The sequence below is a fragment of the Blennius ocellaris genome, assembly GCF_963422515.1.
Source record: "Blennius ocellaris genome assembly, chromosome: 21".
NCBI classification, from domain to species: Eukaryota; Metazoa; Chordata; class Actinopteri; order Blenniiformes; family Blenniidae; genus Blennius; species Blennius ocellaris.
Genome location: NC_137670.1, coordinates 2,612,776 through 2,630,016, shown reverse-complemented (window position 1 = coordinate 2,630,016; position 17,241 = coordinate 2,612,776). Strand labels below are relative to the sequence as shown.

The 17,241-nt window shown below is 48.5% G+C and overlaps 1 protein-coding gene across 2 annotated transcripts in view; it reads left to right on the top strand.

Annotated features, from left to right (window-relative positions):
* Nucleotides 1-929: 929 nt before the first annotated feature.
* Nucleotides 930-17,241, top strand: part of srcap (Snf2-related CREBBP activator protein) — a 30,745-nt gene continuing 14,433 nt past the window's right edge. The window contains exons 1-17 of one of the 2 annotated variants that reach the window (XM_080516824.1): nt 930-1,054; nt 3,558-3,634; nt 4,286-6,594; nt 8,308-8,349; nt 8,608-8,877; nt 9,874-10,059; nt 10,395-10,535; nt 10,663-10,852; nt 11,883-12,052; nt 12,286-12,400; nt 12,511-12,600; nt 13,175-13,354; nt 14,122-14,345; nt 14,443-14,620; nt 14,800-14,936; nt 15,472-15,641; nt 16,318-16,647. In XM_080516824.1, the coding sequence (XP_080372950.1) occupies nt 4,510-6,594; nt 8,308-8,349; nt 8,608-8,877; nt 9,874-10,059; nt 10,395-10,535; nt 10,663-10,852; nt 11,883-12,052; nt 12,286-12,400; nt 12,511-12,600; nt 13,175-13,354; nt 14,122-14,345; nt 14,443-14,620; nt 14,800-14,936; nt 15,472-15,641; nt 16,318-16,647 (4,508 nt within the window). In that variant the 5' untranslated portion in view covers nt 930-1,054; nt 3,558-3,634; nt 4,286-4,509. The remainder of the gene's footprint in view (nt 1,055-3,557; nt 3,635-4,285; nt 6,595-8,307; nt 8,350-8,607; nt 8,878-9,873; nt 10,060-10,394; nt 10,536-10,662; nt 10,853-11,882; nt 12,053-12,285; nt 12,401-12,510; nt 12,601-13,174; nt 13,355-14,121; nt 14,346-14,442; nt 14,621-14,799; nt 14,937-15,471; nt 15,642-16,317; nt 16,648-17,241) is intronic. The other variant, XM_080516825.1, reaches the window with a different exon arrangement.

Genomic DNA, 17,241 nt, shown 5'->3' with positions numbered 1-17,241 from the left:
TCAAACCAAACAAAGTGAAGCCATGAATGGTTAAACATTAAAATTTGCTATATTTGTACTCTGTTAACAAAAGAAAAAAAAAAAAAAAAAAAGCACAAGTGTACGTCCTGAATGCAATGCTGCTGTAAATACTAAATATATTTTTAGTGTATTAAGCATGTCAGTTGTGAGCATGCATGCGTGTGTGTGTCGTAATTCGTGCAGCACTTGCTTTTAGAGTTCAGTGAATTGCATTTTATATTGTGAGTAGTGACGAGGCATGCGTTGGGAGTTTTACCTTAATATGATGAATTCTTTATTTTATTCATTATAAGTGGGTTATTTCATTCTTGAATTGATTTTTTTTTCCAACATCAACAATATCTTAAGGTCTAATGTTTCAGATGAATGGTCTTGTTTGTTAGAAATAATAAAAGATGTACTTTATTCATTATCAGAAAAGGATCAATCAAAATCCAGGCTCCAACTTGGAGGATGGTGATACTAATATTCTATTTCTCCGTTTGATTTGTAAAATTCACAAAACGCATTGAAATATGATTTACTGAGGCGCACTTGGCATAAAACTTAAATGTTCAGTTTCAACCTTATTCATGAACTAAAGTCTTTAAAATGACGCAGACTACAGCGTTAAATGTCTAATTGTGTCACTATAAGCGAACAAAAGTCGTTGAAATGAAGCAGGCTTCACCGGTAAATGTTCAGTTTTATCATAATTAACGAGCACAAAGTCGGTAAAAAATTACATTTCTCCCGGTTCAAGCAGCGCGCTGGCCGAACTCTCGCGATACTTGGCGGTGTTGTGTACTTTGTCAGCAGCCGCGCGCCGCCACCATTTCGCTGCGTAAAGTCTCCTCCCCGCGACCGCTACATTCTGCGCCGAAACCCTGCTCTCCCGGTCCGGATTTTAACTTCTTCCCACAGACCGAGTGGTACCTCGTTGGGTACCGGGAGGCAGTTTGGATTACTGGCATCACGGATTGAGTGCGATTTTGCGCGGATGACGACTCCTTCAACGAGAATTTAGTAAAAGAAAATTGGTCGGAAATTTCAGGTAGGTGGGAACTTAAGATGGCGGCCTTGAGAGGGAGGGGGGCGAGGAGGAAGTAATGGGGGCCCTGAAGGGGGGCCTCGGACTAACGGAAGGACGCGACTGGACTGCACATCGGATGATGGCTCTTCTTTATCGGACTCTGTTGAAATCTAATAAAGGACTATGCAGGGGTACAGGCCGCCGAAACACGGAGCTAATACACGGAATAATCGCCACGTCGGACTTCAAAATATCACAATTAATGTCGCATTTCAACACTGTCACTTCTAAAGAGCTTGCAGTGGGGCGTCGCAGGTCCCCCTAAATGCCCCATGTAATCGTTGCAAAATTTATATGAAACTTTAAAACATTGGTTTTCGCATTTTTTTTTACTAATATCGCCTGGAAAAAGTAGTCATTACTGTTTTAGCCGAAATAATTTTAAGGAATAATTTTTTTCCAGAAACAGATTTGACCCCACGCAATGACGTCACGAGTGATTGTCCCCCTCTGTGGTGCATGCACAAGCGGCTTTTAATACCACTTTTTCGGGGTGTTTTTTGACGCCCTGCCACGGAGTAGCTTATCAAATGTCGCCGGGCATCAGCGGGCTTTCCCCGGAGCTTGGAGCATTACATAACCGCGGGTGGGATGGGGCGCCTGCGCATCAAATGGAACTCTAGTTAGCTGCTGGTTAGCAGCAGGCTCTGCCTTCACGCCGCCCGGGCGCTGTTATTATTGTGGCGGCTAACGTTAGCCAAGCTAGCCGCTCCGACAGCACACGGACCGGCTCACGTTAGGCGTTAACCGCTCACACGTCCGGCTCCGGGGAGGGGGGGCGGCACGTTTGCCCCCTGCTGCCTTTCTTTCGCCGGAGAGGTTTTTTACCTCATTTAAAAAAAAAAAAAAAAAAGTCGATTCATGCTTAAAACCTACGCAGCCGGGTGCACGCACGCACGCACGTGCACGTCCCCGCAGGATAAATGATTTGTAAAGGTTGGAAGTAACGATCCTGCACGTCCATGTGGACAATAAAACGCGGACAGAAGACGAGAGACTGCAGCAAATGCAACTTGGAGCCGCTGCAGCGAGCAGAGCCGCCGCTGCTTCACCGGCTATTTTTTTTTTTTTTTTTTTATTACTGCTGCAAAATAACCCACTCTCTCACACACTCGAACACACACTCACTCACACACACCAGGTCCAGACCAGCCTGCAGCAAATGCTACTCGGACGAGCCACAGTTTTTCCCCCCCATCGTCCCACATCCTCACATCGTGGAGCAAAAACCGCTAATCACAGTTAAATCAGCTCAGTTTTCTCTGGAAAAAAAAAAAAAAAGCGGCTGCATGCAATCCTTGAGTTACCCTTAATAACTTTATTTTGCAAAAAGATACATCTATAAACCTCATGACAGAATAGGTTATAGTGCAGGAGAAAATGATGGGAATTGCAGCTTGAGGCACTTTGATTTTGGGGGTAAAATATTTTGAAAGCTGTGATCATATTTGGGTTAAAACAACAACCTGCTCCAGTCCTGTGATGAAAAAATAAAAACAAACCACTGGCATCAGGTTAAAAACTGGGTAGTACAAATCCCAAACACCATCATCTATTAAAGTGTTGGTTTTTTTGATGCAAGTCATATCACAATACCCTACATTATCACACAAAAAGCAATTGAAAAGTTTGACTAGTTTTGATCCATTTATTTTCTCTGTTCTTGACGAGGGATTATAAACCCATGGCAATCGCTGAATAATAGTCACTTTACTTGGGTATTTGCCCTTGTAGGATATCTAAAATTCGTGAGTTGCTCGGTGTGCTTCAGTGACGACCAATAAACTGTAATCCCAAGAGAAGCAAGCCACTTCTCCCACCAAGATGTCTGAGAAATATGGTATGACATGACATTGTGGTTGCTATAAATTAGTTTTATGACATCAACATGCATGTGTCTGATATTTTCAATTAAAACACAGTAATTCTAGTGAATCTGGTTTGCTGTTCAGATGGGCCACATGTGACCTGAAGCCCACTTAAAAAAAAAAAATAGTAGGAAAGACTAGAAAACCTGGACACGATAAAACTCATGAAAATGGCGAAACAATATGGGAAAAAAAGATTATTGTAACAGATAAGAGTAGATGTGAGGATCCGGAATGTGAATGTTGCAGCTGGAGAGGCTGTAACTTCCACCTGGTTGCTGATGTGCACAAGTCGAGGCTCCAACCAGTCGGATAAGGAAGAAAGGAGCGAGGGAGAGGCTCCTGCTACATGTTGTCCTGTAATGATCCGGGATTTAAACCTGCACAGACCCTGCCCTCTGAATACACACCGACCTGCGCGGTTTAAATCTCAACTCTGAATTGAGTGTTTGCCTTGAAATCACCCCGAATATCTTCCCAGACATTATCGGTCGCTGATTTTTCAGCGTACACACTGTTTATTTAACAAAGCATGTGACCGTTTCTTTTTGAGCTGGACTTCACTAATGAAGTATCTGTCTGTTGATTTTCCTCAGAATATGTGGAGGAGACCCTAATTTCAGCATCCTGGAAGTAGAAAGCACAGAAGAGCTGTGTCTCACACCACAGACAGGTGAGGAGCTGCAGCTTTACACACTCGAATGCGACCTGACACTAATTGTTTTGTGTCTGGAGGCGGTTATTCCCTTGCGATTTTTTTTTTTCCTGATAATTTTTTACGTTTCTCAGAAATATTTGTTTTTGTGCCACTCTATGCTCATTTAGCGTCTCTTGGGTTTTGTGTGTCTTTTGTCGAGAGTGCCCGTTTTAATTTATTTAGTATCTTTGTCGTAACTTCCCCAGCTCTTGGATATTGTTTGGTCTCATTGTCTCGTCTTAAACCTGTTACTTCTTTTCATCTTTTTCTCATCTGTGTGGTAATTTACCTTCGTCTCCATCTCTGTTGTGTCGTCATTGTTCATTTTGCATCTCTGTTTAGCTGTTTGTGTGTCTCTCATTGTAAATTTGTCCTTGTGGTCATGTGGTGTAGCATGTGGCCTGTTCACTAATCCAATTCCATTCAAATGCTCTTGTTTTGACATGTAAGGTTCTTTTTTCCTCCCCAAAATAAACCCTTTTGAATCTTGTGTGAGCGGTTGGATCTAATCTTGGAAAGACAAACCAGCACAGTGACTATCTGAGTTACACTTTACGTCTCTGCTTGTTTTTTCTTTTAACGAATAACTTGACGTTAACCACCTTCCCTCCCCCGTGTTGCCTCCAGGTGCCGTGAGTAGCCGGGGCAGCACAGAGGAAGGACGCTCTGAGGAGGAGGCGGTGCGGCAGCACGCCTCTCCGGCTGTGGATGTGCTGGGTGGCAACCCCCAGGCTGCACACAATGTGGCTGGGGAGTCGCCTCGGCGTGCCCCGCAGCCGGTCGCAGCTGCCTCCCGCCCGGCCCCTCCGCCCACCGACCTGCCCGCCGTGCCCCCGCCGCACGGCCCCGTCATGGAGAGCGCCGCCCCGACGCCCGCGCTGCCCGAGACCGGCCCCGTCGACGCCGACCCCGAGGAGCCCGTCCTCCTCGCCGAGGCCCACAGCTCCGCCGTCGCCTGCACAGTGGCACGAACTGGTAAAGAGGAAACGAACCAAACTGAGCCGCCTCCTCAAGGTGCTGGACTCGTGTTTGTTACGGGGACAGAGGAGGATTATAAACCAGAGACTGGAACCCACGTTGGAAAAGAGCACACAGGTGGAAACGTCGTCACACAGGCCCCGTCTCTCGTCAGCCTCACCGCCTTATCGTCTCCTGTCCCTCAATCAAGTGTTGGATTTACAGTCGAGGCCGCCTCGTCGGACCCCCCTTTCCACCACACGCCTCCGTCAGAGGCCGCGGAGCTGGCGGGCTCCCGCCAGGACTCCGACCCGTCCGGCGGCCACGTTAAAGAGCTGTTGGAAAACGCCGCGGAGATCTCCGACGCCAAAGGAGCGCACGCGGCAAACTCTTTGGAGGCGGTCGAGCGCATTGAAGTGCTCTTTGAAACGCGACCTCACCCAGAAGTACTTGAGACCCCAAAGGCGAAGGAGCTGCTCTCTGGATTATACCCGGAAGCGCCCGGCGGCCTCCCGCAAACTGACTCCTCGCCGTCCTCCTTCGGGACGCTGTCCGAGGCCTCCAAGCCCTCCGGCGCCCCCGCGCTGTTCGACGGCGGCCTAGTGGTGTCGCTGCAGGCGGGGGACGTCGTCAAGGACGAGACGTCGCACTCCATCGCGGCGCTCGTGCACTCGGCCAGCGCTCAGGAGATCGTGGTGGTCCGAGAGGAGGCCCACATCAGCGGCGCCTGGACCAACGTGCACCTCAACCAGGGCTACCTCCTGCAGCGGGAGGACGGCAGCGTCTGCCAGGCCGCCATCGAGCTCGCCGCCGGCGGGGCCGTGCAGGCAGAGGTGGAGCTGGACTCGCAGCCCATGGAGGTGTACGAGTTCTGCGGCCTGGTGGAGGAGGTGGCCGAGGAGACGGTGTGCGGCGGCGGCGGCGGTGCCCAGATCCCCCACTCGCCGGGCTACGAGGTGAACTTGTTCAACGCGCTGCTGGAGAACTCCGACGAGTTCGCCGTCAAGGAGGACCTGGAAGGAGACGCCATCATCATCTCCCAGCAGGCCTTGCCCATGTCGGGCGACTTGGCCAACAGTGACTCCCACGGCCTGCAGGACGCAGGAGTCGCCGCGGCGGCGGTGCAGCACATGGTGCTGGACCAGGCGGTGGCTCACGCCAGCGAGGTCTGCTTACTGGACGTAGCCGCTGTCACATCCGAGCCGTTGTTGCAGGTGAGCGGCTCTGCCGTGCTTCGAATGGTACCTGCAGCAGCTGCTGCCGAGCCCCTCTCGGTGCAGGCGCCCTCCCTCGACCCGGCCGCAGGAGTCACTGTTGTAAGTGCCACAAAGCCTGAGGTCTGCACGTCCTCTTGCGGGGGGACCAAAGACACTCCCAACACGCAGTCGCAGCGCGTCCAGGATGTGGCCGCCGTGTCCAAAGCGAAGTCTTGCAGCACCTCGCCCGCCGGCATCGACCCAAAGCGGCTCCTCCTCAAACTGGGAGAGACTCCCCTCCTCAAAACACCCGCTTCACTTTTGGCACACGTGACCAAACAGCAGAGCGTGGTCGCAAAGCTGGCCAATGCCCACAGCTCTGGCACGGTGCCCGAGGAGTGCCTTCCTTGTGCCGCCGCCGTCGCCGCAGCAGCATCATCATCATCGGCTGCAGACGGTGGCGGCTCCAATCAGGGGCCGTGCAGTCAAACAGCAGCTAGCGAGAGCGTTCCCCTTCAGCTCCATCAAACCTCCGAGGCCTTAACTGTCACAGCTCGGGATGCCGCCGCGCCCGCGGCCGCCAGCCCGCCCCACGACCCCGACAGCCGGGGCGACTCCCTCTCCGCCGGGGAGGAGTGCGAGGACATGGAGCAGGACGAGGCGGGGAGGGACACCGAGGCCCAGGAAGCCAACTCGGGGCAGGTCAGCAGTCCGGAGGAAGGCAGCGACGACGAGGCGGACACCGACAAGAGCGAGATGACGTCCCCGGGCTCGCCGCTCAAGGTATTCCGGCTCTTTCGCACCCGTCGGGCAGCAATCGTGAGCTCATCAGACGCTCCGTCGGAGGTGTTGAAGCCAGGCGGGATGCCGCCGCCGACTGAAATGAGGCGCTTCTCGTTCGGCTTTCTTAATCATTACATTTGGCTCCATGTTCGTGCGGAGGCGCTCATATTAAAAGTAATAGATTAACATCAAAACGCATTTTTTGAGTTGCGCTCGTCGTACATGACTTTCAGTTTCCTCAAATTCCCGAAAACATTCAGTTTCGTCAGTTTTTTTTCACTTAATTTCTCACTGTATTTACGTCATATGCCGAACCTAAACTTAGTTTTATACAGACATTAATGTTTTTTTTTTAAGAAGCTCAACAGATCAGCATAACAAAACTTCATCAGGACATCTCAGATGCTTCATTTCAAACTCTGAGCTGCGCTGTAAAGTATATTTAATCACTAAATTGCGCTCAATCAGAGCTCTCCTTTACCCCCCCCTCAGCATATCAAACAGACATGGAGCAGCTTGTCGACTTTCTGCAGCGCTCAGTGGAGATGCATTGATTACATTGGGGTGGAGATTTTAAAGATATGCAGGACCACGACCCTCCAGGACCTTTAGCGTCTCTGCAACAAAACAAGCCGCTTTAATGAGACTCGAGCTTCTGATGATGCTGTGAATTAGTGCAGCTCCTCGTAGACATACTTTGTTGTGGTTAAAGGGAACGTGGGTGGATATCATGCAACGTACTTGTGTTTCATTTCACAGAATCTCTGCTTGTTTCTTATTTCATTCAGTGGTACTCAAGACATCTCTTTAGTGGTGGTCAACAACACAAATCCATCTTTTTGTCCTCACTGTCTGAGGTCACGGCGAGAGTGAATTACCTCGTTGGTTAATCTTATCCTGTAAAAGAGAAACATATGTTCAAGGTTGGATTCATGTTATGGATCATGGATATAGAAAGTTGATCAAAAAGTGACGTCAGGAATAAGATTTTGATGTGGAACTTTGGCAAATGCAGATAAAACATCAGCCTTTTCAATTTTTCCACATTAAATAAGGAAACGCGCACGCAACATATTCTTTATAACACGATTGTGAAGCCACACACCGGTGGACACACGCAGGCGCATGTTGAATAAAAGCAATCAGCAGTTTCCTGGGTCTGCTTTAGAGTCTAGACACTGTCAGATTATGGTTTCCTTGATTGTTCACCTCCCCCAAGGTTGGGTACCGCTTTTCTTTACCTGCTTTATCCAGACTGAAACTGAACTCTACCGAGTTTGCACATTTTTACACTTTGATGCAAACCTTTATTTTTGTTGACTGGATTGGATTTTCTTGCATAAAGATATCGAGGCGATAGTGTTGCAGTTAGCAGCTACGCCGGCATGTGTTTGTTCTGCATGTTCTGTTGTTTTTTTAACAGTTGTCTCTCTGGCTGTGTTGTAGGGCTGCACGATGCGTTGCAAACTGATCCTCATCACAATATTGCTTTCACGAAACATTGACAGAAGTGGAATGAATGATGTTTAAATGCACGGTGCCTTCATGTCAACATATTTGGCCGATCAGTGCAAGTTACAATGGATCTACCTTAACTCGTAACGTCAGAAATGAGGCCGCAGTACTTGGCTATTGAGTTGACGTCGTGCAGCCCTGCTGTGTCGTGATCAGTTTGAACTGTTGGCCGCATGCTAAGCCGTGTGTGTTTTCCAGCATGGACAGAGCAGGCCAGACAGAAAGACACTGTTCATGAAGGTAAGTGGAAGCTGTCAGACTCTCCAGATAGACCCAATTTCACAAAACGTGCACTGCTTCGGTGTCATAAATCGCGTCTTTGGATGCAGCTGGTTGCATGAGGACGAGAAGGCTGACGGCCACTTTGTGTAACTCGGCATTCTGCTTCTTAAACGCTTCCGCTAACCTGACTCATTGCATGCAGCGTTTCTCTCTGTGGAACTCGGTGTCGGGCTCATTTTCAAACAACCCCCCCGCGCCCCTTTTCGTGTTTCGTAGGTGCGCCAGTGGATCACCGACAGGGTCTCCATCAATTCCTCCCCGATCTCGCCCTCCACCTCCTCGCCCGGCTACCCGGGCCCCTCGGGCCCGTCTGATTGGTCCACGCCTCGGCGTGAGAAGTCGTCGCCCCTCCGGGGTCCCAGCGGAAAGTTCATGTCTCCGTCCTCGCTCGGGGGCTACAGCTCGGCCACGTCGCCGACGGACCAGAGCACGCCCCAGCGGCCCCGCGGGGAGCGCCACACCGACATGGCAGAGCTGGCCAAACACGTGAGCTTCCTTTTTACTCATTTGAACGAGCCGAGACGATTCCACCGGTTCAAAATCTGTGCTTGTTAGCAGCTTCTCTATGACTCCAAATGACCTGTAGGTGTGAATGTGAGACTGAAATAATGACTAAAAGAAAAGAACTGTGAAGTCTTACAATGTCAACGTTTCCCCTTTCTAGCAATACAAAATTAACTTCACTGGAACAACTACACTATAATAACTACTATAATGTTAAATACCATGTATTAGTCCCCCCTGTGGGAGGGTCTCTGTAGCTCAGTGAGCAGCAGGCACAGAAGAGTAAGGGCAGGGGAAAAGGCATTGATAATTAAGGCTGGGTTACTGTGGTTTTGTCATATCGTAATGTATTTTTACATCTTTTTTTATTCATCGGCTGTCTTTTCACCGACCAACACCACCCCTGGGATGAAAGTGTTTGCGGTGGGATCTTAATTAGGTGGACATTACGTAAAAATGTTACTTGACAGAACCTTCAGTGTCTCTACAGTCTCGGGTTTTTGCTTCTCCTCCACGTCAGTAGTAGTCAATTGTTCTTTTTTTTTTGTCCATGAATTCCGAGAAAATGCAGCGCAATCAAAAGATAAAGAACATAGAAAACAGAGGGCGTTGATATTTTAAAGCCTGAACTGCTTTTCTGGTTTGCTTTTCTAGATACTGTGAGCAGAAAACGGCAGGTGTTTCCTTAAGGACTCTGTTACATTAGCTCCAAGTTAATTGTGGCGGGAAAAAAATAAAGAGCCAAAAATAAAGAGCCAAAAATAAAGAGCCAACAATGTTACACTGAGCTGCTTTCGGCTGTGATTTCCTGTTAGAATTTAAGGATTTGCAGCTTTTCCATTGGTATAAAGAAGCGACGTTCAGAAGGACCGATTGAGAAGCGACAGCAGAAAGTGTCGCTGATGATCCGACAAAACGCCCTGATGTGGACACGTTTTCCCCGCGAAGAGCATCCGATTGTCTGCTTGTTGCCTGCAGGAAGCCGACATCGAACATCGAACCCAGGCCCTGAAGCGAGAGGGCTTCTGGTCCATGAAGCGTCTCACCCGCCTGACGGAGCCGCAGAAGCCCAAGGTCCACTGGGATTACTTGTGTGAGGAGATGCAGTGGCTGTCCGCCGACTTCGCCCAGGAGAGGCGATGGAAGAGAGGCGTGGCGAGAAAGGTAGGGCGAGATCCGTCGTCACTCGTCCTGTGAGAATAAAATCTTCTTGACGCAAACGCACGAGAAAACTTCTGGACATACTGCTTGCTTTGACCACTCTGTCTTGCGTTTCCACCCCTGACTGCAAACGAAGCTGATCACTCCAAAACTAAATGTAGACTCTGCTTCCAGCGGTAGAAACAACAAAAGTTTGAGTAAAGGTTCCTTCAGGAAGGTCCCTGCAGCTGAAAAGCGGCTCACGGTTGTTGGTTAAAACAAAGGCTGCGTCTTTCCACATCAAAGTGAAGCAGTTGTGTTGCCTTCATCGTGTTCACTAATGTCCCGTCGACTTTTAGGTGGTTCGCATGGTGATGCGGCACCACGAGGATCTGAGGCAGAAAGAGGAGAAGGCGAAGCGGGACGAGCACGCCAAGATCCGAAGAGTCGCCTCTTCCATCGCCAAGGAGGTCCGGGCTTTCTGGAGCAACGTGGAAAAGGTGTGTGTGTGTGTGATTTCACCTCCGCTGTCGAGACGTTAGCCATAAATGTGACTGATGGGCGATGCGTAAACTTGAGACCCCCACATGCATGTGCAGCCACTCTTGTTGTTTCTCCTCCCTGCAGGTGGTGCAGTACAAGCAGCAGTCCAGGCTGGAGGAGAAGAGGAAGAAGGCTCTGGACCTCCAGCTGGACTTCATCGTGGGACAGACGGAGAAATACTCGGACCTCCTCAGCAAGTCGCTCGCCCCCAGCAGGCCCGCAGACGTGGCGCCAACGCCGCAGAAATCCGCGCCGGCCCCCTTGGACGAGGACGGTGAGAGGCTGCCCGTCATCCGGGGGGCGTTTTTTTATTTTTTATTTGAAGAGCCGATTCGCTGGTTAGGAGAGGGACGTTGTCATAGCTACACTCGGCGCCTGTGTCTTCCTCCGCGGAGCAAAAACGTTCCACGGTAACAAAAGGCCGCTCTTTACTGTCAAGGCCGCCGCATGTGCTCCAACGCCGTGTTGTCACACAACAGCGCCTGAGCTCACGCACTCGCCGGCTCCTGTCAGCGATGCCAAGTTTGATATCCGAAGAGTTTTCGGGCGCCACGCGTCTCGGGTTCGTGTACGGCCGCTGCCTGACACCAGGCCGGCCTGCGCTACCTGGTGCACCTGCTGAAGGAAGTGTGGAGGTTCACAGCCTTCCGATATTCTCTCCAGTGGGCTTTAAGGATGTTCCCATAAAGCATTGAACCACTTTTGGTGAAGAAAACTTCACTCCGCATCCCTTTCATTCCATGTTTTTGTCCCAACTGAGTGTAGTTGGTTTCCAAGAGTCTCCAAACTGATGAACAACCAGAATCTTCTCTGAAAGCATCTGTTTTCTTAGAAAATGGAAATAAATACTTGCCAATAAATCACATTCAGTCTATTTATTCTGAGCTTCAGGCTCAAGTAGTCATGGGGAGGCAGGAAAATATGCAGAATGACGCTGGACTGACGGTACCTGGCCTACCTGGGTGAGGAAACTGCAGTCTGTGCAGTTATTGAAGCTATAACCAGACCTCGTGATCATTTATTTATTGTTTTTGTGCGGGGAAAGTAAAAATATAACCCGTGGAGCCTTAAAATTCTGCATCAAATCTGTGTTTTCACTGAAAAGTTTTAAAAGGTTTTCTCTGTAAGCCTTTGAACTTTTCTGAACGTTCATCATGGGTGTAATGTAGATCTTCAGGCGGTCCGTTAGATTTACCTGCCGGACTCTGCAGTCCTGCAGTGGACTGGACAGTCCAGTCTCAGAACCCCTGAGCCGAGAAGGCTGACGGATGTTCTCGGTGTGCGATCTTGTCTTCACCATCCAGACAGAGACTTTGAGCCTCGGGGCGACGAGGAGGACGACGAGGAGACCATCGAGGTGGAGGAGCAGCAGGAGGGCAACGACGCCGAGACGCACCGGAAGGAGATCGAGCTGCTGAAGGAAGAAGGCCTGCTGCCCCTGGACCAGCTGCTCAACACCCTCAAACTGCCCCAGGTACCTGCAGACGCCCGCGCTGATCCCGGATCAGCCACCGGCGATCATGTTCGACGCTTCCAAGTACACCTTTTATCTTAGTTTAATAGTAGCTGAAGCATATTTATGACACACGATTTCATAGATTTTCACATGTAGAAAAAGAAAAACCTCTTGTCAGTTGGATGAATCTGTCAGTTCATGCCTCAGCTGCTTTTTTTATTCCTGAAATGACTGGGTCTCTTGCTCTGCAGGATTTGGGGTCGGAGGAGGAATGCTCGGATGAAACGTCTTCATCAGCAGAGGACGAGGAGAAGCAGAAGGACGAGGAGGATGAAGACGGGGAATTCACTGCCAATGAGGAGGACGGTACGCTTGCTCCAGTCGCCTCGGTCGCTCTCACCTGATACATCCGTGTGTTTTGCCTGAGTTTCCTGAAACGAAGCCTTTTTGTCTTCGTATGTTTGTCTTGTCTTCAGCTGAGGATGAGGAGGACACCATCGCCGCTCAGGAGAAGGTGGAAGGAAACGTGAACCATGCAGAAGAGCTGGATGATTTGGCCAAAGAGGGTGAGAACCTCGAGTCTGATCTTAAAAGTAGAGACTGTTTCATGCCTCCATGACTGAAACTGGGACGTGGTTCCTCATGAGAGGAGCCTGACGGCAAAACCTGAGGGGCCTCCAGTAGTCGGCCCTCTTGAGAACAAAGTGTTGGGATGATGCAAATTTCCTCTGTGAATAGAAATATCAGCAAGTTGAACATTTTAAGTTTAACATCCAATATGTCAGATTGATCACTGTGTGTATTATACAAACAGCAAGGGACTGACGAACCTGCGGGGCCTTGTAGTTCTACGCACTACGCCTACATGCTCTGCTAATTCCGTGAAATAAAAGTGAGATTTTTCACCAATACCTCTCAGAAATGGGTGATTAACTGATCGACAGCCCTTATTATATCAGAAAGCGCACTCTTATATCTGTGAAAGAAATTGTATTTATCATAGCTGCACAACGGCATCATTGCATTTTACATGTTTACCTTGTATTGTGCAGCAGTAGTACACAGTGTAATAGCCTCGCTGCCTGTGTTGTGGCGTTGACGCAGTGGTCCTGACCCTCTGTCCCCCCCCCGTCCTCGTAGGAGACATGAGCATGGAGGCGCTGCTGGAGAAGTACAAAGGAGCGTACGCCTCGGACTTCGAGGCTCCGTCGGCCTCGGCCTCCGGCTCCAAGGCCAGCTCCGACATGGAGGACTCCGGCGACGAAGAGGCGGAGACAGATGAAGAGGAGAGCGACGTGGAGAGCAACACGTCTTCCTCAGGTCTGAGCTCACTCTCCAAGTGGGAGGAATGAGAAACGCCTCGACGTCGTCACGTGGCCTCGTCTGGTCTGTGGCTCTTTTAGTGCGTCGGAGGGAGTTTTGTGTGAAATAATTAGTTTCACGCAAATGAATGACCCAAACTTTTTGTGCGTGTTCTGTCTCTCCCTGGAATATTCTTTAACTTTCTCACATTGAGACAGTTTTGGCTTGTTTCCATGAAGTTCGGCGCTTTTTGTCACGTTGCTCTTTTAGTCATTTTGCATTGCTCTTCCTCTCTCGTGGTAATTTGATGCATCGTTGTAGTCATATGATGTTTGTGTTGATATTTCACATTGAGTCCTTTTGTGCTTTTCTGTCGTTTCTGCATCATGTGTATTTGTGGTTTTGTTGTTTTTGCTTGTTTTGTGAGGTTTTTTTTGTTTGTTTATTGCATTTCTGGTCATTTTGTGTTAGTTTGTCTCTTTTTGTCGGGTTTTCACAAGCTCATTTTAGTCATTTGTGTGGCCGTCTTTTGGTGGCGTGAGGTTTTTATGTACCTTTGTGGAGGTTTTATCACTTTGTGACACGTTTTGACCATCGTACATGAGATTGAGGTCTCGTTTCAAGTTCATTTGATACGTTTTACCTGTCAGCTGAGCAGCGTTTTCTGTCTTTCTAACTGAGAAATCCCCGCATGCACTCACTGCTCATCTGAAAGTTTTCAAGATTGTTCCGGACCTTGAATATTCCAAGTGTTCAATCATTCTGTTTTATTCAAATGTGATCAGATTCGGCAGGAGACAGCGCAGAAGACGAGGAAAGTGAGAAGGAGGAGGAGGAGAGCGAGGAGGGAGAGGAGGATGAGTGTGGGGACGAGGGAATGGAGGTCCTGCTGAAGGAGGGCGACCACAGCCCCCCGTCCTCCAGCTCTCGGCCCAAGAAGGAGATCAGCCACATCGCCGCCACCGCGGAGAGTCTGCAGCCCAAAGGCTACACGCTGGCCACCACCAAGGTCGGTCCGCTGCTCGCCGCTCCAGTCACAACACTTTGTCTTGTGGAGACATTAATCCTCTTTCTTTTTTTTTAATCCGCCTTTCATCCAAATGAAGGTGAAGACTCCCATCCCGTTCCTGCTCCACGGCACGTTACGAGAGTACCAGCACATCGGCCTGGACTGGCTGGTCACCATGTACGAGAAGAAGCTGAACGGCATCCTGGCCGACGAGATGGGTCTGGGTAAGACCATCCAGACCATCGCCCTGCTGGCCCACCTCGCCTGTGAGAAAGGTAAGGAGGGTTTCACAGTTGATCTCTTGTTAGACACAGTATTAAGACAATTTAGATTTTTTTTTTCTCTTTGATTTTAAAGTATTCCATTTTTTGGGGGGTCATTAAAGTGTAAAAAGTCATTAGATTTGTATTTATTGATGGGAGTTTGAGGTTGGAACCGTGTGTTTGTGTTTCAGGTAACTGGGGTCCTCACCTCATCATCGTGCCCACCAGTGTGATGCTGAACTGGGAGATGGAACTGAAGCGCTGGTGTCCGGGCTTCAAGATCCTCACGTACTTCGGCAGCCAGAAGGAGAGGAAGCTGAAGAGACAGGTGAGAAACATCTGGACGTGCCCCCGGAGCTCCACCCGGCTGCTCCGCTTCGCTTTTTGTCATCGGTGATGAGACGTCTCATCCTGCTTTTTGCCGTTCTGATGTCTGTTACACCGTTTACGTCTGGATGTGCTCTTTTTTAATTTTCTTAAATTATCCATTTAAAGTACAATTTAACATCTGGTTCCTTCGTCTCTGGGCCAATGTTTCCTGTGATTTTGAGGAATTTTATTTGTTTCTTTGTTTTGATGGAACTTTTATGCCACTTATCATTTATTTTTATTTTTTAGCGTCTGTTGTCAGTGTTTGTGTTTCTTTGTGGCTTTATAATTGTTTTATGTCTCTTTCTGGTTACTTTGAATCTGATTGCAGATGTTTTGCACACTTTTGCAGTGGTTTTGTGTTTCTCTTCAAATTCGTATGTGCGTTTACACCCTTTTTTGTGTTTAATAAGCGTCTCTTAGTTATCAAGTCTGTCTTTTTTTATTACTCGAGCCTCATTTCTAAACCAGATGTGTGTTTTTTTTGTGTTCAGGGATGGACAAAGCCCAACGCGTTCCACGTTTGCATCACGTCATACAAGCTGGTGCTGCAGGATCACCAGGCCTTCAGAAGGAAGTCCTGGCGCTACCTGATCCTGGACGAGGCCCAGAACATCAAGAACTTCAAGTCCCAGCGCTGGCAGAGCCTGCTGAACTTCAACAGGTCAGTCCGGTCAGCACATCAGGGGTCTGGTTTTTACACTCTTTACAGGCTGTCTGCTTCCAAACTTACTTATGAAGTGAAGCAACAAACGCTTCTCGTTGCCTTTACTTACTATTTGTTACACTGAGCTGGTTTTCAAAGCTTTTCCTTCGTATATGACGAAGAGAAAAGTGTGACTCTGCTCCCGTGATGTCTAATTAACCATGTGTTGATGATCCTGCCAAATTTTTGCCGAGTTTTTGAGTGTGTTTAGGGGGTAAAATTTGGGATTTACTCCGTGAAAAAAAAAAAAAATAATAATATGAAGAAGAAAAAGAAACATTCGAAATACAATATGTTATTTCACCAGTAGGTAGAGGCCCGGCCGTTTAGTGGTCATCCTACTGGTGAAATTCCATATTGTAATTATGATGTTTATTCTTCATTATTATACATCTTTTTACACTTAAGCACATAAATGGACCCCTAAAGTTAATCTGCAGTTAAATCGATGTCAAAGCACCTTGATTCTTCACGTGTGCATTGATTTGCTCTCATACCGCTGACTCTGGTACTGTGGATGGATGCATCCGCCCGCTTCAGTGTCTGCAGTGGGTGTAGAGACCAAAGTCTGCTGCAGGAGATGTAAAACGATAGTCATGAACGTTTCCTCTTTTTTTTTTTCTGCGTCTTGCAGCCACCGGCGGCTGCTGCTCACCGGGACGCCACTCCAGAACAGCCTCATGGAGCTCTGGTCCCTCATGCACTTCCTGATGCCGCACGTCTTCCAGTCGCACCGCGAGTTCAAGGAGTGGTTCTCCAACCCGCTGACGGGCATGATCGAGGGCAGCCAGGAGTACAACGAGGGCCTGGTGAAGCGGCTGCACAAGGTGCTGAGGCCCTTCCTGCTGCGCCGGATCAAGATCGACGTGGAGAAGCAGATGCCCAAGAAGTACGAGCACGTGGTGCGCTGCCGCCTCTCCAAGAGGCAGCGCTTCCTCTACGACGACTTCATGGCGCAGGCATCGTAAGTTCCCCGCCGACGGGCCGGAAGGTCGACGTGGCGCCATTTCCTCCTTTTCTGGCGGCTTGTGACGAACCGGTCCTGCACATTTTCCATTGTGGAATAGACATTTTCATGAACAAATAATGATAATCTCGTCTGTTTTTTCATTAATATAAATACTATAAAGATAAATAGGAAAAAGTGTTTTGTGTAGCACCACTGAAAACGTTATTTACAAAACTAAAGGCCAATACAATTTCAGAAAATGGTTGTTGTTTTTTTTTATATTTATATTTTTTTAAGCGTGAAATCTGACTTGACTTTTTTATTTTAAAACACCTCAGCTTCACATTTCCATCTCGTGAAGAATAAGTGCTTTCCCTAATTTTGCATTATAGCGAAAGGTTTGAATAAACAAAGAAAGGACAATAGAAACAAATCAATGAAGGTGAAAAAAAATTGTAACCCTGTTTTGACAAATTAATGATGTTGGAAGAATACTTGAATAAGAATATGAATTTTATAAAAAGATAAAAGTAAAAAAAAAAGAAAATTCCCTGTCACAGCAGTTTAGATTGACTATTTTTTGCTCTTTGTTTTCCTGACTTAATGTCG